At 38.2% G+C, this 27,587-nt stretch overlaps 2 protein-coding genes across 3 annotated transcripts; one reads left to right on the top strand and one right to left on the bottom strand.

Moving 5' to 3' along the window:
* On the top strand, nt 1-24,171 carry LOC122041326 (phosphatidate phosphatase PAH2-like). The gene is made up of 11 exons (XM_042600966.1): nt 1-3,117; nt 3,581-4,152; nt 4,253-4,326; nt 20,324-20,408; nt 22,022-22,108; nt 22,229-22,301; nt 22,791-22,834; nt 23,178-23,306; nt 23,402-23,500; nt 23,671-23,767; nt 24,006-24,171. The coding sequence occupies exons 1-10, from the start codon at nt 669-671 to the stop codon at nt 23,725-23,727; spliced, it is 3,669 nt and encodes a 1,222-aa protein (XP_042456900.1). The 5' UTR covers nt 1-668; the 3' UTR covers nt 23,728-23,767; nt 24,006-24,171.
* A 187-nt stretch (nt 24,172-24,358) lies between these two features.
* On the bottom strand, nt 24,359-27,193 carry LOC122041327 (cold-regulated protein 27-like). Of its 2 annotated transcripts, XR_006128959.1 has the most exons (6): nt 26,992-27,193; nt 25,708-25,908; nt 25,329-25,608; nt 24,954-25,066; nt 24,696-24,877; nt 24,359-24,620 (listed from the first exon to the last, which is right to left on the bottom strand). XR_006128959.1 is itself a non-coding variant. In XM_042600967.1 (5 exons), the coding sequence occupies exons 1-5, from the start codon at nt 27,034-27,036 to the stop codon at nt 24,752-24,754; spliced, it is 765 nt and encodes a 254-aa protein (XP_042456901.1). In that variant the 5' UTR covers nt 27,037-27,193; the 3' UTR covers nt 24,359-24,751. The 2 variants fall into 2 exon arrangements, 1 of the variants encoding a protein (XP_042456901.1); XM_042600967.1 differs by having other exon boundaries at nt 24,359-24,877.
* Between the last annotated feature and the right edge of the window lie 394 nt (nt 27,194-27,587).

Raw genomic sequence — 27,587 nt, 5'->3', positions numbered from 1 at the left:
GTTTGATCGCAGGCTCCTCGAGCACATCGAAAACACCTTCAACCTACGGAAGACGAATTCAACTGCGGTGGAATCAAGATGGCGATGGCTGCTTAGGCGCAACGCGAGTTCGCCATCGACCTTTTCCTCCTCGGGCTCTCGCTTCGATGGCAATGGCAATCTGTTTTTGGTTTCCTTTGCTGGCGAGACGTGATTAGCCGCGGATATGCGATCGGTACCGCCTCGCCCCTCGCCCTCGCTGGAATTTTCCGATTAGAATATGTTTCGATTCCTTCTTGCAACCAGAGTTTTCCATGCGCCATTCTGAAGGCGTTGCGTTTCGTCCCTTGGTTTGCGCAGCGTCTCCTGGTCGGAGTTTGAAAGAGGCGATTTTGGGATAATATTGCCCCCCTTTTTTGCTGCTTATTTTCCCTGTTAGAGGAGGATTTCTTGTTCTTTGATCTATAAAAAATATCGCGCCTTGGCGAGATTTCTTGTCTCTTGTTACACCATAGCATCCATTGCATTCCCCTAATAATTGTTCGAGTTTTTGGCTTCTTGGAGGTTCTTCAATCTCTCTCTAGTTTTTGGCCGTCTTTGTGGCTACGATTTGTTTTGCCAATTCCAGAGTTAAAAGGTGTAAGTTTTTGAATGCTTTATAACTGCACGAAAGTCAGAGACTTGGAAAGATGTATGCTGTGGAGAAGCTCGGCAGCTACATCTCCCGGGGCGTGTACACTGTCTCCGGTCCCTTTCATCCTTTTGGAGGAGCCGTGGACATCATTGTCGTCCAACAGCAAGATGGGAGCTTCAAGTCCTCGCCATGGTATGTCCGATTTGGGAAATTTCAAGGTGTTTTGAAGACGAAGGAAAAACTTGTGAAGATATCCGTTAATGGCGTCGAAGCTGGATTCAACATGTATTTGGACCATAAAGGGGAAGCCTTTTTCCTCAGGGATGCTGAAGCTGGAGAACAAGAATTTTTCATGTCACCTCCCACATCTGGGGATGAGACAGAGGGCACGATGACGAACTACCAATCTGAGAAGAACCTGAATTTTGATGCAGAGGGATCACAGAAGGAAATGGTCACTCAGGTGAGTAATGGAAACAGTAAGCTTGTGACTCAAACGAGCTCAAAGCGATCTACAATTCTCGGCTTTGTATTTGGACGTAAGACATTTAAAGAAATTCATGACGGTGAGAATGTGAAGGAAGTGAACTCAATGGAACGTGCCGAGATTACAGCTGACCTGCTGGAGGTAAAATGGTCGACCAATATGAAGTCCCGAGACCAAAGAGTTGATGAAGTAAAATCACCTGATAATGGTGAGATGAGTGCCTATGTTTCTAATGACAATTATGGTCCCCTGACAACTTTTCCAAAAGATTGTTTGCATCCCAATGAAAATCTTAATGCTTATGGTGGGGGAATGGATAATGGTTGTGGAAAAACAATATCAACTGGAGATAATTTGGAAGAACTAAAACATAGAGTTGGTGAGGAGCCTGCAGATGTATATTCATCTGAGGGCGGTAAAAATTCAACTTGTGAGAGAAAGAACTCCGAGTTTGTTTCTGAGAGTCCTGGCAACAACCCTCAGATTGCTAACTTCGGTTTTGTTGGAATTTCTCCTGATTCTTTTGGTTCTCACAGTGATGAGCTGGGTGAAAGTATGAATAACATGCTTAGTGGAATAATTTCTGAAGAGATGGCCTCCTGTGGAGACGTGCAGATTGAAACCATGGGAATTAATGATACAGATGTGAGGAACAAATCAGTCCCTGATTTGGTAGCACTGCAATCTGATGAAACTGGTGTACAGAATTCTAGTTCAACTGCATATTGTCATGATGAAATGCAGTGCCATACTGAAAGTCATATGGATTCAACATTAGCAGTATCTACATTAGAAACAGGAAACATGGAGGTTAGTTCTTTCTGTTATTGGCAGACTATAGAAAACTCAACTAACAGGTCTAATATTACAGATTATAAAATTACTGATAATCTGGGGCCTATTTCTGGTGGGTTTGAACATTGTGAAAGTGGAATTCTGTGTCACGCTAACATGGTCCTCGAAGTTAGTTCAATTGCAGGAGCGGGTGCATCAGTAATTAATGAAAATTCTGAATATAACCATGACCAGAGCTTAGAAACAGCTAGAAAAAGTGAGTCTTCATTATCTGAAAACTCTCAGTATGACTCTCCCATAGAAGAGGCTTTGATAGACTCAGATAACTATGACTTTGGTTCTATGTCCTATCCTACCTCATATTTTAAACAAATTTCAAGTGGTATCCGTTTTTCATTGAACGAGCAGATACCAGGCTGTGAATCTGAAGTCATTTCTGTGGACGCTGTGGCAGGGGAATCTGCTCATGTCCAAGAAATGAATTTTCAGAAAATTGATTTGCTGGGTAATCATTCTTGCATGGAGGAAACAGGAATTGCACAAGTTGCTTCTTGTCCTGCTTCTATACCCGGTAATCCACCCAAGTATGGCGTGTTCACCAAATCAGCTAGCATTTCCGAACTTCTCAATTCCTACAACTCAGATAATGCAGCTCAAGAAGTAGAAGGTTTTGATCAAAAGTGTAATTTGACAGGAGTGTATTCTTTGGAGCATATCAATGTTGCTCGAGATCTCAGCACCATCACTAAGCCTCGAGAAGTAGCAGAATATAGTGTTTCACACTTTGAGAGCTCAGATGATGTTCAATTCCCATTCAGTGATATAGACAACTATGGTGCTAAAGAAATTAACCCAGAACTATCTGACAATGAGAAAGTTGGTGAAACAAAATATTTCCAATCACCCAATGCAGAAATTGATCTAGAAACGCAAGATTTGGAAATAAAAAACAATAAATGCTCTCTTAGTAACTCTGGCGCCTTCAGTTCTCAATCTAGTCCTATAGTTATTTCCAGTTGTAAGCGATGTTCTGGAGTAAATGAGCTGTCATCCAAATCATTGCCCATTGTCCGAAGTCATATTAAGGATCTTGAAGTCTCTCCTGTACATCACTCATTGAGTAGTTGCTCATTGGTTGAAAAAAATGACATCCAAGAGGCTGTTATTTCTTCTGACAGTGAAGAGGAGGAACCAAAAAGCAGCTTGACAAATGCCACAGTAGGTAATTAACCTGCACTTCCCTTTTCATTGTCATGCTAACCTAGATATCTGAGTAATGTCTGTTAAATTTGTAGCATCAATAATATGTTAAGGAAGAAATATATGAGAACTCATGATAAATTTAATTTTCCTTCATAGCTTGTTTCATTGTTCATCCTTATTTGATCAAATTTCTATTGGCTGACCTGATTCTAAAGATTGTCGAAAAAACTAAAACCTATATCTTCACTGAGGTTAATTATGACAGAACAACCAACAAAAGCTGGATGAAAATAATATGGATAATTCCCTATCTTGTCTCAGTATGATTGAAGTGTGTTAAAGAAACATTAAGTGCTCCAATATACTTAATATTATCAAGAATATATTGATTGTCAAGTCATATGCTAAACACAATTATACACATCAGTCCATTAGAAAGTATCATAATATTAAGGACCAAGGTATTTGGTGTTTGCATGCAGAGGTATCTCTATGCAATCACTTGCTATTTGAAGGGATGGGAATAGATGCAGCTAGTCAACAATTTGATGCTGAGAAGGTGAATGTGGAGAAATTCATCGCATTAGGTCCTTCAGTTGTGAAGGATGAACGACTTGTTGTTAGAATTGGTGATCAGTACTTTCCATGGAGTGCAGCAGCACCTATTGTTTTGGGAATGGTTTGCTTTGGTCAAAAAGAGATGCTCGAGCCTCAAGGTATGATACCTGTGGAGAGAGTTGAGAAAACACTTGGAACTTCAAAAAGTATGCCCATACAACCTCGGGGGAATTGGAACATATGGCCTTTTGTTAAGAAGTCTAAAACCTTAAGTAATCCAGAAGCACTCTCTGAAGTTGGCAATGACTTAATTCTGGATCCTGATTTTAGAAGTAATGGAAGAATAGCACAAGAAAGTGACATTATAAAAATCAAAAACTCCAAGAAGGTGCAATCACTCACCCCAACTTCTGAAGAACTTGCTTCATTGAATCTTAAAGAAGGAAAGAATGTAGTCACCTTTAATTTCTCAACTGCAATGCTCGGAGTGCAACAGGTTCTTCCTATTGCTTTTGCCCTTGCTTTCTGGTTATGGTGATCTTTTGTTCTTTTATCTCATTTTCTTGTTTGTGCTTATTTTGTGTCTTATTTAATAGGTAGACGCCAGGATCTATCTTTGGAAATGGAATACTAGGATAGTTGTCTCAGATGTAGACGGAACTATCACCAAGTATGTACTTCTAACTTGACATGCTTGTCTGCCTGTTTCTTTTTAAGCACCCAACTAATTCCTGTTAATTAGGCCTTAGTATGCAGTTTAGTTAGACTAACAAAGATTCCTTACCGTTGGATCGAGACGCACATGGGAGGGTAGGGGGGGGGGGGGGGGGTTTGGATCACATGGTTTTGAAAACTTATTCTTTTTTATTTTGAAAATAAAGTGCACAGCAGAAATACAAACAAAAATAGAAAAGTAAAAGCAAGTAAAAGACACGAACGCAAGCGGTTTTACTTGGTTCGTAGCCTTTGGCGACTCCTACTCCAAGGCCCAGGTCCCCCGGACCTACTGATGGGTAATTCACTAAAGGCCTCTTCCGGAACCGCCAAAAGAGGAGATCGAGTATAAAAGAATCGGAAAAGTGTAATAGACTACACTTTCTGTTTGCAGAAATTAAGAACAGAAATAAATTATGTTATCAAACACTTTCGTAGATGGTCTGCTTGAGCTCGGTGTTTGGACGACTTCTCGGTGGCAATCGAGTGTAGTAGAGTCGCAGCAGGGCAGCAACAGGAAACTGGAGCAGTCGGAAAGCCAAATCGGGCGCATAGGAGCTCGTGTAGAAGTTAATATTGAATGCTCTTTTATAGAGGGTGGAAGGTGCCTTCCATAGCCTTGCAGGTGCCTTCAATCCCCCAAATTTGATCCCGATCAATCCGGCTCATATCGACGACAAATTCTGACCATTGGAAGGCGCCTTCCATGGCACTGAAGGCACTTTCTATGAACAGTACGGAAGGCGCCTTCTGCACTGCTCATGGAAGGTGCCTTGCATAGCATGGACGGCGCCTCGGGCACTGTTGCACTGTTCACCCGAGGTCTTTTGTGCTCCTCTTGCCATGCAAAACGTGTTAGTCCAATAAACCAAATAATAACTTGTAAGACAGTGTTAGCATAGTAATAATGAGTAGTAATTAGATTCTGTCTTCCTGAGACCAAGATCTAGTCAAGGTCTCAATTTAGATTTCTAAAATGAACTTAAATTGGACCTACGCTTACTGTCCCTTTGAACGGGGGCACGCCCTCACTTAGTCACTCTTCTCCAGTGACTTACCTCTACTTACCAGGTGTAGAGTTACCTTCCGGAATCACACATTCGGACTTCAGGAATCGAACATCCCGACTTACGGGAATCGCACATTTGGTCTTCATCCATCAGGAATCAGACATCGCGACCTGTTGGAATCGTACATCCGGTCTTCTCCACTTGGGAATCACATATCCCGACTTGCCGAACTCACACATCCGGTCTTCACCCATCGGAAATCACATATTCCGATCCTTGTCAGAATCTCACATCTGGACTTCAACCCATTGAGAATCAAACATCCTGGCTGAGGTTAGTCAACCCTGCACACTCGGTAGCAAGGTTAGATAACAACACATTTAACTTTAACCTATTTGTCATTCATCAAAACTCAGGTTTGATCATTAGTGCTGACTACACCAATAATCTCCCGCTTTTTGATACAATGACAACCTTGGTTAAAGTTAGAACAATAATACAGAAGGAATAACAATAAAATTTAAACAAGTTCTTTTCTATTCTCTTGAGCATTTTAGGGTTAAGGTTTTTAAATTTTTAGGTTTTCTCCTCTCCCTTTGACATTCATCAAAAAATATGCAAGTAAGTATACCAAAGTATTGAAACATATAAACTTTTCACAATAAGCATAAAAACTTATAGTTATTGTAGGGAGGAGTTTAGTGTTTAAAAAAATTTCCACTTAATTTTGAAAAGAATTTCAAAATTTATAACAGGTTTTGAAAGCTAACTTTTGCAAAATAATTTAAAAGTTTAAAGTTTTAAAGTAGTTTTCAAGATATTTTCAAACTAACTTTTCAAAATATTTGAAGAGTGGGTTGCAAAGTACTTTTTAAAACAATTTTCAAAATAAGCCTTTTCAACCAAGAAAAAATTTCTAAGAATTCGAAAGATTTTCAAAAGTTCCTTTTGAAAGATTTTTAAAGTATTTTAAGCAAGAACTTAAAATGTTTTCAAAATACTTTAAACAAGAGTTTTTAACTTAGAAATATTTTCAAAATACTTTAAGTTCCTTTGAGTAAAAATTTCTAAGAGAAAAAAATTTCAAAACAATTTTCAAATATAATTTTCAAATTCAAAAGTAAAAGTTTCAAAATACATTTTTAAAATTATCTTTCAAATATCTTTCCCTGAATATAATATTATTTAAGAAAAATATTCATCAAGAAATTATCCTTAAATGTCTAACTGTTATTTACTAACTAACTATCAGAAGATAGCAGTGTTCACTTGGTTAGTCAAGTCAAGTAAATGTATCCAGATAGTGTTTGACTAAAATAGATTACTTATCCTGATCATTGACATTTTGGTATTTTTTGCCCAGATTTGTTTTGATGCACTGATATAAGCATCGGAAGTCTAGACAATGAGCCTATGCATCTCACGCCGTTTTATGTTTGTGAATACACAATCAAGGTAGACCTATTGTGTTTGTGAGATGCTTAATTCCTAGATATATAGACACATACTTTCTATGGATTTTGATTTAGACTAAGACAAAACATTAATTTTGAAATTCTTATGAAATGGGAATTTTTAGAAAATATAAAAAATTTCCATCGAATTTGTAAATTATTTGAAAATTATTTTGAAGGATAGCAGTCCTAGTCTAAAAGGATTATCCAACTAAAGTGGCAAAAAGTAGCTAACTATATAGATCAAGTCAACCAGATATACAATGTATAACAGTGTACTAAAAAATAATCAGAGCAGGTCATCATAAGCTGGAGGAGGTGGGGGTTGCTCAGGCGCTCGCAAAGCCCGAAGAATCTGCTGAAATTCGGTGGTTATCTCTCCCTGAATAGTGCTGAATCTATTCGAGACCGACTGAAGAATCTGAGCGGAAGACTCCTCAAGTTGAGCAAGGCAGTCCTCAACGGATAGCGAAGTCGAGGGTTGGGTCGAAGTCGAGAGCTAGGTCGGAAGAGGTCCAAAGATCTCTTCAACCGCAACTCCTCCCCCTTGGCTGGAATGATGGGTGGAAAATTGTCCTCGGCCTCGCCTGGCCGTGGTCCCACTCTCTAAGTCAGTTCCCCTGAGCGGTGATATCTATATGCACTAATGTAAGCTGGCGCTGACCAATCTCGTCATACACACTAAGGGAAGTGGACGTACCCTAGTCATATCTACGCTTATGGTCGAAAATATGTACGGCAAAATGTGACAATAGGGCATATGAACCTGTTGCCTAGTAACAAGACTGGATGCATGAAAGACATTCTGAAACATGTGATGCAATATCAATGTCTAGACGCTGGCGTAGTGCATATAGAAAGGAGTGGGAGGGTCACATCATCGTAACATTGCGAGATGTGATTGGCAAAATACAGGTGGTCAGGACTCGATACAGGACATAGTCCCAAATCCTAAGATAGAGCGACCTAAAGTCAGTCACAGTAGGTAGTCTCTCTTCCCAAAAAAGTACATGTGGATAGTATCCAATATAATGTGGGAGTAGAGTTCGCCAAATAACAAATCCCTACTAGGGTAACACAAATGGACAGACAGACCTCATAAGTTCTAAGCTATCATACAATAGAGTGGGGGAGAAGCTAAAGTCCTTCCCACCAACTCTAGTGGAGTATGTCAGGTTGTCGATCTTAACTAGGTTATTATAGAATTGGGCACACAAATCTAAGTTTACCGAATGACTACAATAGACTAGTCTATCTAACTGATAATAGTCAAATAACCTCTATAATCGGGGCATAGTATTGGGTGAAGAACGACCTACTTAAAAACCTAGATTTAAGTGCAATATATGAATACTGTAAAAAATCTAGCCTAAGTCGCTCAGTGGGAAATCTAGCATCGGCAGATGGGGTACTGCTGGAACAGGGCTGTGACGGAATAATATTACGTCATTTCTTAACATAGTGTATACATATAAACATTCAAAAACCAAGATATAAGGAAAATGATTGTGTAGATCTAGTTAGAAGGTACATAGGAGGCATTGTTGATGTTTGGGAGGAAAAGAGAAAGAAAACGACGAAGATTAACTGCTGGAAGGCGCCTTGAATGAGAAGAAAACACGAACAGGGCTTGCCTTTGTTCGTTGTGAAAAGTCCGGTTGAAGGCGCCTTCAGCTTAATGGAAGACGCCTTCCGTGCTATGGAGGGCGTCTTCAATCTACTGAAGGCGCCTTTAGTCGGTTGGGGTCGTCCTTCCGAGCGCGCCTCCGAATATTTAGGAGGCACCTTAATTTGAGTTCTAATTTTACTTTTAAGTTAAGTTTAATTTTGATTATTAAATTTTAAAGTTAAAATTTTGTTTTAAGTTATGCTTAATTTTGATTGTTAAGTTTTGAATTTAGTTTTGATTTTAATTGAATTTAATTAATTTGAATTTGATTTTAATCCTTATTCATCTCACTCGATCTATATTTTCAATCAGGAAATTCTATAATTTTGTGAGATGAGTTAGGTTGAATTTCAGGGTTTGGTTTAACTTGTGTTAGATTCAAGTTTAGCTTTAGGTTCAACAAACATATATTGTTTGGATAAACTTCTAAGCTTTGGTGAGTCGACATCATTACAGTAACCACGTCTTCGAAATTTTTCAAATAGTCCTATCCACTAAACTAGTTAGGATTAGTAAGGGGTAATTTCAGTTAGTTCCACTAAGCTAAATGCATCAGGTCGAAGTCATATCTTCATAGATATGCATAGGTAGAGCTTCCTTAACCTACTATCATCCAAAACTTCTCTAGTATCGTTTATCAAGTTAAACTTTTGTCCTTATTTATGCTAGTCCTAATTATCCAGCCGGATAAATTATTACTTTAGAGGTGCCAACTAGTTTGGAGCCCCCTGAATTATTGGATTTTGGGTTTAGGTTTTAGGTTTGTGTCGATTTGCATTATAGTTATAATAGACTTTGTTATAGTTTGAGTTTACATTGATTTTGCTTTTGTTTAATTTATTTTTATCTGATTTTAGGTTTGAATTTATTTTTGGAGGTTTAATTTTTGAGGTTGAGATTGATTTATTTGGTTTATTTGGATTTATATAGTGAATTTTATTTTGGGTACATAGTATTGATCGAGTCCTACTTGCGTAGTTAGGCACGCTTTCGGAACCCAAACTTTAGTTAATTTTGAATTTTGAGTTAAGGTTAAAAATGATTTAATCGTAGAGTTGGACTTATATCCAAGTCTGGTTTTATTGTACACAGATCTTTGGGATCCAAGTATCATATTCAGATATTTTGATCCTGAGGTAAACTTTTCCAACTGTCCTTTGAGCTCGTTGACTTGACTTTTCAGGACAGTGTTTTCTTCCTCAAGTTTTGCAACTTGAGTTGAGCCTTTGTCTTGAACTTGGTTAGTCACCGAGTTCATGTTCAGTTGTTCCTTAAGGATGTTATTTTCCTTTAGGAGCTGTTTAGCGTGTTCCTCGGTTTTAATTAATCTTTTATTTAGGCAAGTAACTATTTTAAAAGAATTTACGTTGATAAAGGATTTTACCTCAGGTCGTTCTGACCCGGATGAAGATTCGTGGCTCTCCTTGTATTCAGACTCGTCTTCTTCGTCCAATTCGCCTCTAGTTGCCATCAGTGCGTGGTAACTTGCTTGCTTCGGTTCGTCTGCTCCCGATCCGTCCAAAGACTCGTCCCAAGTCGCTTTTAGTGCTTTCTTTTGCTTTGTCTTCTTGACTTGGTCTTCGTTTGAGCATTCGTATTTGAAGTGCCCCTTCTTGTTGCAGTCGTAGCATGTGACGTTTGCCTTTGAGTTGTTGGAGGCAGACTTGGACATCTTCTTCATGTTGTGTTTGGTGAAGCTTTTCTTACGTCTAGTGAAAATCTTTCTTACCAGGTTCACTAGTTGCTCTTCTTCGCTTGATTCGGATTCAGTTTCAGCTTCGGGTTTAGTTCCCTTTGACATACCTGCAAGAAGAGCAATTCCTTTCTCGACCTTTAGGTCGTTAGTTTGTTCATGCGGCTCTAATTTACAAAATAATTCGTCTATTTTTAATTTAGAGAGTTTTTTCAAAACCTTATATGCATCTATGATTGATGCCCACAGTGCGTTTTAAGGGAACTAGTTAAGAGCGTACCTTATTACGTCCCGGTTTTCGATTTGGTGTCTGATTTAGTGAAGACCGTTGAGGATGTCCTTGATTCGAGCGTGAAGCTAATTTGCGGTCTCACCATCCTGCATTTTAATGTTGAATAATGAATTAAGAAGTAGTTCGCATTTCGTTACCTTTGAATCAGGAGTTCATTCGTGTAGCTCGATGAATTTGTCTCATAGTTCCTTTGCGTTCTCGTGCGGGCCAACTTGGTTGTGTTCTTCTTTTGTGAGTCTGCACTAGATCATGTTCAACGCTTTGGAGTCGATCTGGGCTTTTTTTTTTATCTTCTGGACTCCATCTTTCTAGATCGAGTGGCACTTTTATTGCTTCATCTATAGGCGTTTGGTACCCTCGCCAAATGGTGAACCATTGCTCGATGTATGCCTTCAAGTACACTTCCATCCTTTTCTTTCAATACGGAAAGTCATTTCCGTTGAAGAGAGGAGGATAAGTGGTGTTAGAATCTCTCAAATTGAGCCATTGATTGCTGAAAAAGAAAACTAGAAGGAGATACCAAGACTTGGTCTTGGATTAGTAGTGTTTGAGAAAAGAGATATGTCGACCACTCAAATGGTGTTGCACCAATTTCGAGTAAAAATCGAGCGAGAAAGAATTATTTAAAGAGTTAAATTTTACCAATCTAAATAAGCTACGAAAAATAGAAATCCGAAAAAGAATTAAAATCGTTCCCCCCAGCTTGATTGGTGGTTGCACCAATTCAAAGTAAAACTTGGCTCTGATACCATTTGTTGGATCGAGACGTATGTGTGGGGGGTTGAATTAAGTGGTTTTGACGCACGTGTGGGGGGTTGAATTAAGTGGTTTTGAAAAACTTGTTCTTTTCGGTTTTAAAAACAAAGTGCGCGGCGGAAACACAAACAAAAATTGAAAAGTAAAAGCAAGTAAAGAACACGAATGCAAGCGATTTTACTTGGGCAGAGCCTTCGGCGACTCTTATTCCAAGACCCAGGTCCCGCGGACCTATTGATGGGTAATTCACTAAAAACCTCTTCCGGAACCTCTGGAAGAGGGGATTGAGTACAAAAGAATCAGAAAAGTGTAACAGACTACACTTTCCGTTTGCAGAAATTAAAAACAGAAATTAAATTATATTACCAAACACTTTCGTAGTCAGTTTGCTTGAGCTCGGTGTTTGGACAGCTTCTCGGTGGCAATCGGGTGTAGTAGAGTCGCAGCAGGACAGCAGCAGGAAACCGGTGCAGTCGGAAAGCCAAATCGAGTGTGTAGGAGCTTGTGTAGAAGTTGATGTTGAATGAAGAGGTTGAATGCTCTTTTATAAAGGGTGGAAGACGCCTTCTATAGCCTTGAAAGTGCCTTAAATCCCCAAATTTGATTCCGAACAATTCGGCTCTCATCGACAATGAATTCTGAATTTTATCTATTGGAAGGCGCCTTTCATGAACAGTGCGGAAGGCGCTTTCCATAGCATGGAAGGCGCTTCGGACACTGTTCACCCGAGGCCTTTTGTGCTCCTCTTGCCTTGCAAAACGTATTAGTCCAATAAACCAAATAATTAGCACGGTAATAATAAAAAGTAATAATTAAATCCTGTCTTCCCGAGACCAGGATTTAGTCAAAGTCTCAATTTAGATTTCCGAAATGGACCTAAATTGGACTGACGCATATTGTCCTTTCGAACGGGGACGCGTCCTCACTTAGTCACTCTTCTCTAGTGACTTACCTCTACTTACCAGGTGTAGAATTACCTTTCGGAATCACACATCCGGATTTCGGGAATCGAACATTCCAACTTATCGAAATTGCACATTCGGTATTCATCCATCAGGAATTAGACATCTAGACTTGCCGAAATCGCATATCCGGTCTTCTCCATTGGGAATCTCACATCTTGGCTTGCTGAACTCACACATCCGGTCTTCATTAGGAATCGCACATCCCGACCCTTACCCGAATCTTACCATCAGGAATCGCACATCCCGACCCTTGCCCGAATCTTACCATCAGGAATCGCACATCCCGACCCTTGCCCGAATCTTACCATCAGGAATCGAACATCCTAACTGGGGTTAGTCAACCCTGCATGCTCATAGCAAGGTTAGATAGTAACATTTCTAACTTTAATCTATTTGTCATTTATCAAAATTCAGATTTGACCATTGATGCTGCATGCACTTACATCATGCCAAATTCTCTCATCATAGTTTTGCATTTTACAGTCCATTAATGTACCTATCCAATAACATCATTAATACATAAAAAAAATTCTTTGTTATTATGAAGCATGAAGCTATTAATGAGATTAATTACCCATCACTTAACGGAAGTTATTATGTATTTTATCAACTTATTTATTAGCTGGTTCGAAGAGTTTTACTTGTTTTCTGTTAGTTGATGTACTCTCACATTGGGAGTGACTTCTTTGTATACCATGTTGGGTCTGTCAGCAAACCATTGGCCTGAGTTCTTATTTATTCACCAGTGCTTTCTGGTCACTGGAGCTGCTTATCGAGTAAACAGGTTATACCATATTGCCACTAGAAAGATGTGAAGTTTAGCTTAATAGATGTTGCTTCATTTTCTTAATTCTTGCTGTATGTCAGTCTCGTACAATTGGCTTATGTAAGCAAAAAATTGTACACCATTCCATGGTTCAAAACTGATCGATACCTACCCCTGGACAATGGTGTGATGATTAGGCCCTCCAACGGATAATCAAGGGATTTAAGGTTCGAACCTTAGCTATGACACGCTGTAGGGAGTTTTTCCGTTTGTGAGAAGCGGGTCTAAGAATGTTGGCCGTCTGGATGGACCTCCATTTGCACTTCTCGATTTACTCTGATGGTCGATAGAAAATTTCCGTGGGACCGGGTCGGTTATGTCTAGGATTAGTCGGTTCAAAAATCTAGATACTTAGATTACCAAAAAAAAAATGATCGGTACCGGTTGGCACAACCACACAGTATCTTTCTAGCCATTGACCTATATTGATAATGTGTTGGCACCGTTCAACATTTCTATTTTGCTCATGCAAACAAAGTTTTGGTGGTACCAATAGAGAGGGGTCTTATCTTATCCAGTATCATCTGAAATTGACCAAGACAAGATGATTCTCTACCCAAGACTGTTTTCATTGAAAGAAGATTAATCACTCTATAAAGAGAAGGGAGGGAAAGAGGGGAAGTACAACCATAGATAGCATGGAAGAAGAGGAGTGAGACTATAGTTAGAGAAGTTGAGATGTATCCGTATCTTTTGTGTGTGTGCGTGTGCGCTTGTTCCAATTCATGTCACGCTAGTTCAAGTTCAATTCCGAATGATCAAACAATATGTTGAAGTCATAGGACTTAGAAGCATTTTTTATCAGCTCTTGTAAAATCACAGGGCTTGAGTTCACTAGAATGCTACAAAAACAAATGCTCTGTAGTTTGACAGAAAAATACTTATGTTTCATTGATAGGATATCCTCCTTATATACAAAAATAAATCTCTTAAAATTAGGCATGTGATAAGTATGCTCTAATTACAATCCATCTAGAAAATAGATTGCAAAATAAATCCCTACAAAATAGAGATAACAAGTTGTCTAGTTTGAATTTCAACACCACCCTTCAAGGTAGGTGATAAATAATCTCCAAATCAAAAATCGAGCTCAGTTTGGTGATGTTGGGTCTAAATAGTGCCTTTGTCAAACCGTGTCTGGTGTTTTGAAGGCACATGGCGGGGCATGATGTTTTTATTTTTAATCTTCTCACAAATGAAATGTCTGTCAATTTCCACATGTTTGGTACTTTCATGCTGAACTGAATTCTTGGCAATGGTTGACTGATTGTCACACAAAATTTGAATTGGTATCTTATTTTTAGCATGAGTTATATTAGAATCCATTGTAACCAAATTCCCTCACAAATGCACAATGTCAGAGCTCGGAATTCAACCTCGGCATTACTTCGAGCAACAATTGTTTGCTTTTTACTACGCCAAGTGACCAAATTTCCCCAAATATAATATCCATAAATAGATCTTCGGTCACTAGGCGAACTTGCCAGTTAGCATCAATGTAAACCTCCAAATTTCGTTTGTCTATCTTTCTATACGAGTCCCTTTTTAGATATCTCAATATTCGAATTACAACAGCCATGTGATCAACTGAAAGATTTCCTAGAAATTGGCTAATGTAGCTGACAACAAAACTTATATTTGGATGAGTGTGAGTTAGGAATATAAGTTTGTCTACCAATCATTGATATCGTCCTTTATCAATTTCCATTTCATCAGTTCGAGACCTTAACTTGGTATTAGGATCCATAGGTGTATCAATTGGCTTATATCCACTCAACTCAGTTTGTCAAGAACATACTTTCTTTGAAACATAAAGATCCCTTTGTGAGTTGTGACTTCTGGCAACCTCCAATCCCAAGAAGTATTTGAGTTGTTCTATATCCTTGATTTCAAACTCCTTAGATAAGAGTGACTTGAGTCCTTTGATTTTTGGTTCATATCATCAACATATATAGTACTGAGATTTTCCCACAAAGAAAATATTTCACAAATAGTGTGTAATTAGCTTGAGACTAAGAGTAGCCATCTCTTTTAACGAGTTTAGAAAATTTGTCAAACCAAGCTTTAAGTGATTGCTTGAGCCCATACAAGGCTCTCCTTAGTTTGTAGGCTTTTCCTTTTGTACTATCCGTCTTAAATCCTACCGGGACATCCATGTAAACTTCTTCCACTAGATCTCCATTAGAAAGAAGTTCTGAATCAAGGGTCAATCTAAATTAGCAGCAATAGATAGGAATACCCAAATGGTATTGAGTTTTGCAACTGGTGCAAGACTCTCCTAGTAATCAATCCCATAAGACTGGATGTAACCTTTTGCCACCAATCAAGCCTTGTATCTATTTTATAGTTGCATCTGGGTTTTGCTTGACTGAAAAACATCCACTTACATCTCACAATTCTTTTTTCCTTGAGGTAGCTCAGATAATGTCCAAGACCCATTCTTTTCCAGGGTTGTATATTCCTCTAGGATTGCCTTGTGATATTCATGAACTTTTAGAGCTTCATACATAGAACTAGGAATACTGATCTTGTTAAGTGATGTCACAAATACTTGGTACCCTGGAGATAAATGTGTGTAGGACATATAGTCGGATGAATAGTACAAGATCTAGTACCTTTTAGGTGTGCAATAAGCTAGTCCAATGTGGGATCTGTTTGTGGAACTGGTTATATTTCAAGTTCAACTTGGCCTCGAGTTGTCTCATGGTACGACTGAGTTTCGTGCAAAGACGCAAGATGTTTTTTCCTCACATAGACTTGTACTGTGTCATGGGAAGGTGGTGTGTTTGATGTGATCAAATCTGCAAGTGTATGGAATGTCGTCAAGTAATAAAAAGATATCGATCCCACGAGGACTGTGAATCGAGTACTAGTTGGAGTGGCAAAATAGGTTATCTAGAGAATCACGGATGGTTGTGTTCACAAGGGAACTTGAGAAAATTGAGAGAGAGAGAGAGAGATAAGCATGAGAGAATTGAGGGAGAGGCAGAGAAGAGAGCTGAGTCTGGAAAGTGAGTGAAGGGGGAAGTTATTATAGGACTTCAGTTTCACCTAAATGATTGTAAACACCTAATATATATTTGGTTTCCTATCCTCAATAGGTATTTATGTAGCTAGACTATCCTATCGTATCCAATGTAAACTTTTGGAATTACACTGGTGTATCAATTCCAATTTGTTGTCTATTTTTAGAGCGGTTGAAATTAGGGATGTTTTCCTAAGGAGAGCCTCACACGAGATCCCATGAACCCCAAATAACCCTTTTCCTACTGTGACAAGGAATTGGGATTGTTCAATTAAAATCTATAACAACCTATTGCCCTTCGTAGTATATTGATTTACTTTCGTAACCGATTCTCCACGTCTCGGGTTTTTATAGGTCGAAGGATTGGATTTTCCTTTCAGTTCATCTCTGAATCCTCGTGGAATATGAATCTCGTGCTTTTGATATCGAGATCGTGTATACATAGTAGGCTCGGACCATAAATACAAATTTCATCGAACAAGTAAATGCAAACTCAAATAGTGTTTACACATCAAAAGGGCAACTCCCCATCTCCTAGAATCAAGAGAACTACTCCATTGCAAAGGAATTACAAACCAAAGACAAGAAACATTCATACAGTCCAAAACAAAGAATAGAGATAATGAAATGCTTAGGGAGAAGATTCCCGATATCTTCGGAATATTTCCTTGCTCCAAAGGTGCACGGATCTTTGCGATGAACGAAGATGACACCTCTAAGGTTCCCCCCTCCCAAGGAGGGAGACGAAGCTCCTGGTCCAAGATTATCCTTTTATACTTCCCCTATACTCTCCAGATCTACAGATTTACATGTCTTCACCAAAATGGATTTTCGACCCTTAACCCGATATTCTCAGGTTGGACCTTGAATCAAAGTTGTAGATTTTAAAATTATCTTCATTTTCATAGATGGTACGACCTGTGGCTCAAACTGAGCCGAAAGTTATGGTTGTTCGAAGTTTGACAGTCCAAGGCTGACACGACCCTACTGGTTGGAACAGGCGCCCATGTTAGGCTATGGAAAATGACCATTTTGGACACGGGTCGTGCCCACCAGTATGGCCCCTGTGGTGGATTATGTTGGGGGGTGTTTTAGTGTCGTTTTGCGCCCGATTTCTTTTATACGAATACATTCGTGTAATGGGACATTGCCAGAGCGGGTTTCTTGATTAAAACTTCATTTTGATGGTCTTTTGAATCCTTTTTCTTCGTGGGCGCTTCATGTGTTCGACTCGATAATGAAGTTCGATGATGAGGCATGGTTAGCCTGTGTTGAGCTTTTTTCCACTCCATTCTGTCTAGAGCACACCCGTGTTATGGGACACGGCCAGAGCTTGCTCCTTGCTTCAGCTCGATGCTCCATTTTAACTCCAAATTCACATCCTATCAATGAAAACAAGTAAAGAGCAGTTCTCAGAATTAAGAGTAAAAGTAACGAAATCCAAAGAAATAGAGTGTGCGGATGCAAATTACACTCATGAAATACAACAAGATATATAATAAATGATACTTAAAAACATATATAATCTACATTCGGTAGTGTTCTTTTGTGCTTCCGAGATAAGTGACATATGTGATTGTGATGATGATGGAGACAAAGGAGTTGATGGGGATGATGGAGAGGAAGGAGTTGATGGATGGTTGAGTGATGATGATGGTAAGATTAAGGACTCGGTTCAAGAAGGGACTCTCAATCCTAATGCTACAATTCAATTTTGTTCTCTCCTTGAATTGTGATATTGAAGTAGTATGGAATGCATTCAATGAAGGTGACATCCATAGAGAGATAAAATTTTTGAGTGATAGGAGAGAAGCACTTATAACCTTTTTTATTAGCTGAATATCCCAAGAAAATGCATTTAAGTGCGTGTGGATCAAACTTTCGCTGATATTGAGAGTGGATGTGGACAAATGCAATACATCCAAAGAGTTTAAGAGGGATGTTGGAAACAAGACTAATTGTAGGATATAGGTTTTGTAGAACCTAAAATGGAGTGTTGAACTTGAGAATCCTAGAAGGGAGACGATTAATAAGATACGTAGTTGTAAGTACCGCTTTCCCCTAAAATTTGGTTGGAGCATGAGCTTGGAAGAGTAAGGAGCGGACTACCTCAAGTATGTGACGATTTTTTGTTCGGCTATACCATTTTGTTGGGGTGTATCAACACATGAACTTTGTTGGAGTATGTCAGTGGATTGAAGATAGGAGCTAAGGCTGGAATTAAAGAAGTTTTGACATTATTTGTTTTGAGAATTTGTATGTCGGCTTGAAATTGGATCTTGATCAATGCATGAAAATTCTGAAAGATTTGTGAAAGATTTGTGTGGTCTTGGATTTTTCTTTCATAAGAAAGTCCAACACAACCTTGTGCGATCATCAATGAAAAGTAAGAACCATCTAGAGCTAGTAAAACTTGGATGTTTGAATGGTCCTCAAATGTCCCCATGAATGAGAGAGAAAGGTTGTGTTGGTTGATATTGACGGGGTGTATAAGTCTGTTTGGTATGTTTAGTCTACTGACATACATCACAATGAAAGAAATTAGGATTTTTATTGATAAATAATCAAGGGAAAGGATGTTTCAAGTACATAAAAATTGGATGTCCTAGTCAATAGTGCGACATCATAATTTCACTCTCATTATTGGATAGACTACTAGACCTAAAACTATAGATTGACTAGGCTTCAAGAAGGTACAATTTTGCACGAAGTTTAACACTACCAATCACCTTCTTGGTGCTTAAGTCCTAAAAACACAACAATCACCAAAGAATTTAGTTTCACAGTTAAGGTCTTGGTTGAGCTTACCAACTGACACAAGATTACAAGCAAGTCTAGGCACATAAAGTGCATAATTGAGATTGACACTGCAGGAAAATGGAACTTTTCCTATTCCGACCACTTTGGTACTGATGTCATTTGTTATACGCACCATGAGATGTTTGTTACATAATGTAAATGTCGAGAATAACATTCTATCACATGTTATATGCTCAGATGCTGCTGATCGATGATCCAAGAGGACTTGCTTGTGTGCATTGTCATGGGATTGCTCATTGATGAGTTGGAATTTAGAACTCACAGATTTTGAATTTTCAAATGACGCATGATTGCGACCATTAAATTTGTGAGTGGTAAAGGGTTGGAGATTGCCTTATGGAGAAGAAGGCATGACTCAGGGAGGAAGTTTCTGCTGTGTCTTGCACTGAAAAATAGAGTTGACGATGATCCTATCACACTTGAAAGTCGGCTGCTCTGTTTGTTGTTAATGACATTGGAATGGAGGTCGACGTTGCTGCTGGTGGAAGAACAAGCAATCGTGCGGTTTTGTCTTGTAGCTAGAGGAAGAAGCAACTTCTAGGGTTTCTGCGACTAGGGTTTTTTCGGCTAGGCTTTTTACTCCGATACCATGTAGCTGGACAGAAAAATACTTATGTTTCATTGATGGGATATCATCCTTATATGCAAAGATAAATCCCTTAAAATTAGGGATGCGATAACTATGATCTAATTTCAATCCATCTAGGTAATAGATTGCAAAAAAAAGTCCCTACAAAATAGGGATAAAATAACAAGTTGCCTAGTTTGAATTTCAACATGCTCTTATTTAAAAAAAATGACGTTGAATCAGGTAACACCGAATATGGGCAGACCGACTCGACACCACGAAAGTTTGTTACCTACCGCTAGGGCAAATCGGAAAGCGTTTATGGCAGGTGGCCCAGAAGCCCAGTATCCCGTGATTGCACGTTCTATTTGGAGGAAAAATTCATATAAATGCACTGTATATCGAATCGCGGTTGTCTGAGTGACAACATGCTCTTATAATGCATGACAAATTGTGGCAGTAATAAGGTGTATAAACTAATCAGGATGGTTATTATCACTTGTAACTTGTAAAATTTTAATTCAATTGATTCATAATTAATATAGTATTACAACTTATATCTCAGCAGTCTTTAAAGTATGTTGAATGTCAACACATGATACAAGAATAGCACCGTTCTGGCCAGATCTTGAAACTCCAACAGAAAACTATACTAAATTTTGCACTGTTCTGTCATGTTCTTTGCTAGTGTTGATGTAACAATTCACAAGTGATGTTGCATACATGTTTGTAGCGGTATTAATATTGGAGAAAGGGTCATTTCTTCCTTTAAAGGAAATTCTTATTTTGTTTATACAGATTGAATTGATTTTTGATCTTTTGATGTGTGCTTTATAATGAGTTAATTTCTCTATTATTTTTTATGTACTTTTCAGATCAGATGTTCTTGGACAGTTTATGCCTTTAGTTGGTATGGATTGGTCCCAGACTGGTGTTACTCATTTATTTTCTGGAATCAAGGTTTGGTAAACGCTCTCTGTTTTGTTACCTTTAGCAGTTCTCAGTTATATTTTTGTCAGATAAACGGTTCATGTTATCCTGAAATGTTATTTCATATTTCTTCATTGTTTGTTATTAGCTCTTAGCATTGACAATATCAAGAATAAATCACTGTAGGTGCAGATTACACATAAATTCCTGCTTATTTACAACACTTACTATAGATTATCTATGGTTTTAGCTTAATGAATTGCATTTGATTACAGTTACTAGCAATTCTCGGTTATGTTAATGTCAGATAAAAGGTTCATGTTATTCTGAAATGTTGATTCATAATTCTTCTTTGCTAGTTATCAACTCCTAGCTTTGTCAATATCAAGAATTGCTCACTGTAGCTGCAGATTATGCATAAATTTTTTACTTATTTACAATTGCTTAATGAATTGCATGACTAAGGTTATGGTTATTTTATTTGCTGAAGGTTGTGTTGAAGTCTTAAAGTGAACCTTCTCAGTGAACGCCTATTCGTTACAGATAACTTACCTTATTTGTTGCTAGATTGTTATTTCTTGCTGTATTTAGTTTTTTAAATTTGAATTAGAGAGATAAACTGTCATAGTTAAAGTCTACCTGTTTGTCTTCAAAATGTTTTAGGATTCTATGATTAATAAGTTCCTTCGTCATTCCTCATTGTGAATGTTTGAGCGACTGTTTTTTACTCTGACAGTGCACTTCAATTTGGCCCTTCTTCTGAACTATTATAACAATTGATCTATATTAATACAAAATCTCACTGCTGCTACATATCATGCGATTAGTGGTGTCAGCGCCTACTGGTGCTACACCCATGAAAGGTGGAAGCTTAAGAGGAAGGCAAAGTACGTAGGGGGTGAGAAGGAGGTGATCACATGAAGATCTTGCTGAGAAATTGTGAATTCTTCTCACCCATAGACCACAAAGATTGAACTGCAAACAACAAGGAAGCAAGCATGAAGAATCAGGGAGTTGGGTCCAAATGGAGATACGAAAGAGATGCAGAGACTATTCCCCTCTTCAGTAGAGATGCAAATGAAATAGGAATGTGCTGTCCACCATAGATAGCAGGGAAGCTGTAAATCTCAAGAGATGTCAACATGATTGACATTCGATCAGACACGTTGATCAGTTACAATATAGGTCCAAACTCCTTTTCTTTCACTGAGGTCTACAGTGCCATTTAAGAAATTAAATCTCTTCCCCTTTTATCTTCTTCTCGCATCACATAATGACTTGCTCGCCTAGATAGTCTGAGCCTTATTTTCTCCACCATCACATCCATTCTTGTTTCACCTGTGATCCAGCACCAGTGGACTTGGTCTGAAAATAAAGCTGCAATAATCATGTGTCTGCCTGGATCAACACAATTGACCCTTAGGTTCTGGTTTATCACCAAAGACATCTTCTAAGGCATGAGATTTGGTTGAACTAGAAGTTTTCATGCCATGACTTACGAGTTTAATTAATTATAGTTTTTTTAATGCTATTTTTTATACAATCCTGTTGGAGTTTTGTAATTTTTCAATGTTTCAAAAAACTAGTCAATCAGTGAACTCTTTAAGATGTGAAATGACTTATGAATCTTTCCTTTTTTTCAGGATAATGGATATCAATTGCTCTTTCTCAGCGCTCGAGCAATTTCACAGGCTTATCTAACAAGGCAGTTTCTTTTCAACCTGAAACAGGTGATCCACGCATAACTGATTTCGTAGTACAGATGGTTGGAATTTGCAGCTTGTTCTATGGACAACACTGGAAACTCGATTTGCAGATCAAGGTCCTTATCATAATATTTCAATTTGCAGGATGGAAAGGCTTTGCCAGATGGTCCAGTTGTCATATCGCCTGACGGTCTCTTTCCTTCACTCTACAGAGAAGGTCTGAATCATTTCTCCTTTTTTTCTTTTCAGTTGTGGTAAATATGATAGGTAATCTATTGGTCTATTTTGCCAACTGTCAGTTATACTTATGTTATTGACATAGTGTGAAACTCAAAACAACTTAGCACAACTTGCTGCAGTCAATGAAAGCTGCCTTACATTTGTGCAAGTACCAAAAACTAGAGGATGTAATATTTATCTTGCTAAGGTTTCTAGATGTTTGAATCTTCCTATAAATCCCATTTAAGAATTTGCTGGTGCTATTATCGAAGTGGAAGCAAGTCAATCACATTATATTTTTTTTCTAATAGATCGACCATGCTCTTGCTGATTATTTGATAGTGATATTATCATGGCAAGTCTCAAAAAATTTTACCATAAGGAATTTTGAATGTTTGAAAAATTTTGATTTTATGGCAATTAACATATTTAGTTAATTGTTTGCCCAATCTGTAAATTTTAATACTTGAACTTTTACTTACTGCAGTTATCAGAAGAGCTCCTCATGAATTCAAGATCTCATGTCTAGAGGCAAGCCTTGTTTTCTTTTGTTTGATTTCTCATTGATGCTTGTCGCTTGAATTGTAGATATGACGCTGTGATCAAAACATTATGTGGCTGTTTCCACTTGTTATGCCACCTTATCAATTTGTGAATTCTCAAACTTCTCTGAAGTTCGCAGCATTCAAACTATTACCATTTTTTGTAGCTTCAACACTGATCATGCTTCTGTGGTTTAAGAACACAAATTCTATTATTCGGGCCCAACTTCTAAGCATAGCTTATCGAAAATTTCTTTTCTTGTATTTCTAGTTATGATTCAGGAAGTTCTCTTCAGAGATGCTATAAGTTCTCATATTGTTGTAATTTTCAGGCAATCAGAGCACTTTTCCCACCTGATTGCAATCCATTCTATGCTGGCTTTGGAAACAGGGACACTGATGAGATTAGCTACCTCAAGGTTGGAATTCCTATAGGCAAGATCTTCATTATTAATCCTAAGGTACACATCCAAGCGATATTGACTGGTACAACAATGTTAAGAAAAGTATACAGAAATCTAATTTTATGTTTTCATGATTGCTTGTGAATGCTCAGGGCCAGGTTGCAGTAAATCGCCGAGTTGATACGAAATCTTATGCTTCTCTCCACCAGCTCGTTAATGGAATTTTCCCACCCATGTCCTCATTCGAGCAGGTTTCTTCCCAAGTCATACACCTAATGAAATAATAATGATTTTTTAGATATGTTTATCGCTCACTATCTGAGAAATGCCTATCACCATCAAGTTTATCATCAATCTTGGAGGATTATATTCTGCATTTTTTGTATATGGTAGTGATTCTATTTTCCCATTTTATCACTAGGAGGATTACAATTCATGGAACTTTTGGCGATTACCTCTTCCTGATGTCGATATTTGAGCAAAAGAGTAGTGCACCGTATATCATCAACGGAATTCAGGTGGATTTCTTCTTTTTGTTCTCATTTATAATAAGAACCCAAAGTACAGAGCTCATTAGGGAGGATAGTTATTTCTATCTGACATAATTCCATAGTTTCGTTCCGATATCTAGTGTTTATTTACGCAATTCCAATCTTCGGTCTCTCGTGGAAACTTCTTATGTTCTAAAGTGGCATAATCGATACCATTTTCCAAACACCGAGACTTATTTGTTCATCTCTCTTTGTTTTTTTAAAGCATGAATACTGCTATCGGTGGTGGGTCGATGTACATACACAAGAACACACAGCCATGGAGTTTCCTTTTATTTTTTGCTTGTTTTTTCTTATCCATGTCACATCTTGATGGATATATACTTGTACTTATGATCATATCAGAGAAAAAAGAGTAACATTTAGCCTTTTTTCCCCCTCTTAAATCTCCAAACTTTTGGTGAATTTGTTTGAGAACAAAAATTTGTAATGAACAACTAGAGCAACAGATACCTGTGAGAGATCTCTAATTTGTGATATAAATAGTTCATACTTTCAATGATTTCTCCACCTGTTGAATACTTTAGTAGATACTTTAAATTATGAAAATGGACAGAATAAAATGAATCATCTTCTTTGAGATGATTGCTTTATGAATTCATTACTGAATCATCTTTAGTGGATACTGCTCGCTAAGGGAAGACAGAAATATTGTGATAACATAAGAACAAGAAACAGAATTCTTCAGCAAAAAATAAACACACGTAGCTCAACAAAGATTGCTTCTCAAGATGAACAATAGTATAAAAAGATCAGGAGTTGAAACCACCGACCAGCCATGGACATGCTACTTTGCGATGATAGCGTAAGCTTCCACAAACTGGAAGGTAGAGAACTTGTCAGCGTTGATTTAATGCCACACCAGTTATTGCAAGAAACAAGAAAACAACCATACTTAGTTGTACTGCTGCTATGTGTACACCATAAGCTTTCAGTTGCCATTCTGAAAATTCAACTGTTCACCTCCTCGTCATCACATGACGGTGCTTCAGTTTCAGAGAGCACTAGGATTGAATCAACTTCCCATGTTCTGCTGTTGGATTCTGAATTTGTAGATGCTTTCTTTGACGGCACGAGCTGAAGAATAATCAAATGGAAGTGATCAGTTGAAAGTTGTTGATGCATAAAGAAGAATATGGACTCTACCCCATACTTGATCATTGATTGAATCATGAACTACTCGAGTCCCCAGTCTCCTCTTCCGGCTTATCGAACTTCTTTTCTCAGATATGAGCTCATCATCAATAAAGTTCTGGTCTGATGCTTCTGCAAGATGAAGATTCAATTATAATGCTAAATATTTCGAGTAAATTATGGAGTTCAAAGAAACTGCAGGATAGTGGTTTTGGATTGATAAAACCATAAGAAGGTTGAGTTGCACTTTAAAAAAATTTAGGTGTTGTTTTTGAATTAAACAGAAATTTCGATAATTAACACAACATACAAAAGTCTGTATTTTATTAGACTCGAAATCAGAAGATAATGAATTTCAAGACCAGGTTAAGAAAACAAGTTAGATAACAAGTACCTGCACTGCTGCCAACAGAACATTGACAACAGTTATGCTTTGAGCTTGTTACTTCTCCATAACGCCCATCATTCTCTAGATGAACTGAAGGTCCAATGAGATGAGAACTATCGATCTTGTCAGATGATAAAAGACACTTCTCCTTAGTTATGATTGTTGGTCGAAAATGTTGAATCCAGGGATTTGCAGAAAATGGTATAAAATCAGTCTCAGTCTCTACATCATTCTCGTTCCTATCATAAACAAAGTTCTCCCAGCAACCCATACGCAATACCTTTAACTGCAGAAATATGGTGATTCTTAATCAGAAAGTTGAATACATCATAAATGTGCATCAGAAGAAAGCGAGTCAGGGTTTGATGCAGATGTCTCTAACTACCTGACCAGGTTTTTTATCACTTTCACATTGACCGCAAGATCCCTTGTGCATTTTCATCCTTGATAACCATCTGTGACATGCACTGGAATCATATTTCTCATTGTATAGCTCATTAACAAAAGAGGATTCAATGTCATTAAGAAATGTTATATGCTTTTCATCTGTCCATCCATTAGATAGAGAACCTACCAACTGAGAGTCCTGAAAGGCAAGCGAGTGTAACTCATTATGCCATATTAGAGTTGGAATATAAAATCGAAATACTGGAAATTAATGTTATCCAACTCCAGTCAAAATGAATGCAGTGAGGATACAGGTTATAACCTTCGATAAAGAGTATATCATGAAGTCAAAGTTGCTTTAGAACAAAAAAAAAAAAGGGATAAAATTGCTATACTATGGTAGAACATAATGGCCTTTCAGCTTGCTACAGATATGAAAATTCCAACAAGGCACCAGTGAGAGAAGATGCGCTTGCATTGAGGACCTCATGGGATTGCTTCTCAATGCTTCTTAATGTCCTATTAGAGTTCCTACTTCAACTCTGACGAACCTTTAGGTAATTTCCTTGTTGGAGCATCTGTATGTGTCCTTCCACCTTTTTTCAGGATGATGACTGACCAAACTAGTTAAATTAGATAAAAACTCAAGTTGAAGAGACACCATAAGGAGTCCATCAAGGCACCAACAATTCCCAAATCTAAAGTATGAGTGCTATTACTACAGGTGTCTACCAACTGGACTGAGTAAACATTCGCCCCATCACCACCATGTTGGTTCAGAGATTCACCTTAAAGACCATGGATTTCTCACCAGAACTTCCGGAAGAATTTAAAAAGCAACATAGATCAAGTGTTTCAATATATTAACAAAAGATCCAGCATACAGAAAACTCAATATCCTGGCAAAAGATTGCATATATCTCAACCACAAGCTGGTCCTTCACGGTATCAAAGATTTTCAGCAACAAAATGATATTATAAAGAAGAACACCGCACCAAAAAGAATTCCTCAAACATCATCTTTACCTTGAAACTAAGAAAATGATTCCCCGGCATACAATTCGCTGAAACTAATCTAAATCGCTAAAGAAAGACAGCAAAAAGCATAAACTAGGCACGAATCAAGGAAAACCTAAAATGAAGCGTTATTCCGATTCAAACAAAAATACCCATTAAATTTCAACCTGAAAGATCCTAATACTCGTGAAGTGATAGTTAAACAACAAGGAAGTAAGATCACTATGAATCAAACGAGCGGCAGCGAGGGTAAACAATTACTTACAGTGCTAGGGCTCTCCAACTTCAGAACCTCTTCCGACTCGCCCATGTGGACCGCGATATCTCCCCGGAAAGCCTTCCACTCCGATCAAGCGCGAAGAACAGAAGAATCCAAAAATCGATTAAAAAAAAACTTCCTCGAAATCTGAAGCCTTCGGATCGATCCTTCGCTTCGACGACGGAAACGGAGGCGAAACAAGTCAATAGATCGAAACGAGGGCGGTGAACTGGGAGATATTTATGGCGGCGCCCCACGACGGGGCCCGTTTGGTTTGTCCTACGTGTCGCGTTGTGCCAGGTGGAAAAGCTTCAGGTGGGAGTGGCCCCACTTGCCCTCGCTGACTCCGGCGAGATATTTTTGAGGCCAGAATATTCTCCTAGTCGTTTATCACGCCAAGTTGTAGGAGTAAATTGTAATTCCCAAAACTCTTGGTCGTAAATTATAAATTGTAAACAAATTTCATATCCGTGGCGCCAAATTGTACGCGCACCCGAACCCGGCGGCAGGCCCATAGAATGCCTTTTATCTTCCAATCGCAACGCCGATATAGAATAACTTAAATAAGTGGGAGAAAAAAAATTAGCAGTGCACAAATGTAA

The sequence above is a fragment of the Zingiber officinale genome, chromosome 2A (genome assembly GCF_018446385.1).
Source record: "Zingiber officinale cultivar Zhangliang chromosome 2A, Zo_v1.1, whole genome shotgun sequence".
Lineage (NCBI taxonomy): Eukaryota > Viridiplantae > Streptophyta > Magnoliopsida > Zingiberales > Zingiberaceae > Zingiber > Zingiber officinale.
The sequence above is the reverse complement of the archived record's forward strand: the minus strand, read 5'-3'. Positions and strand labels throughout refer to the sequence as shown.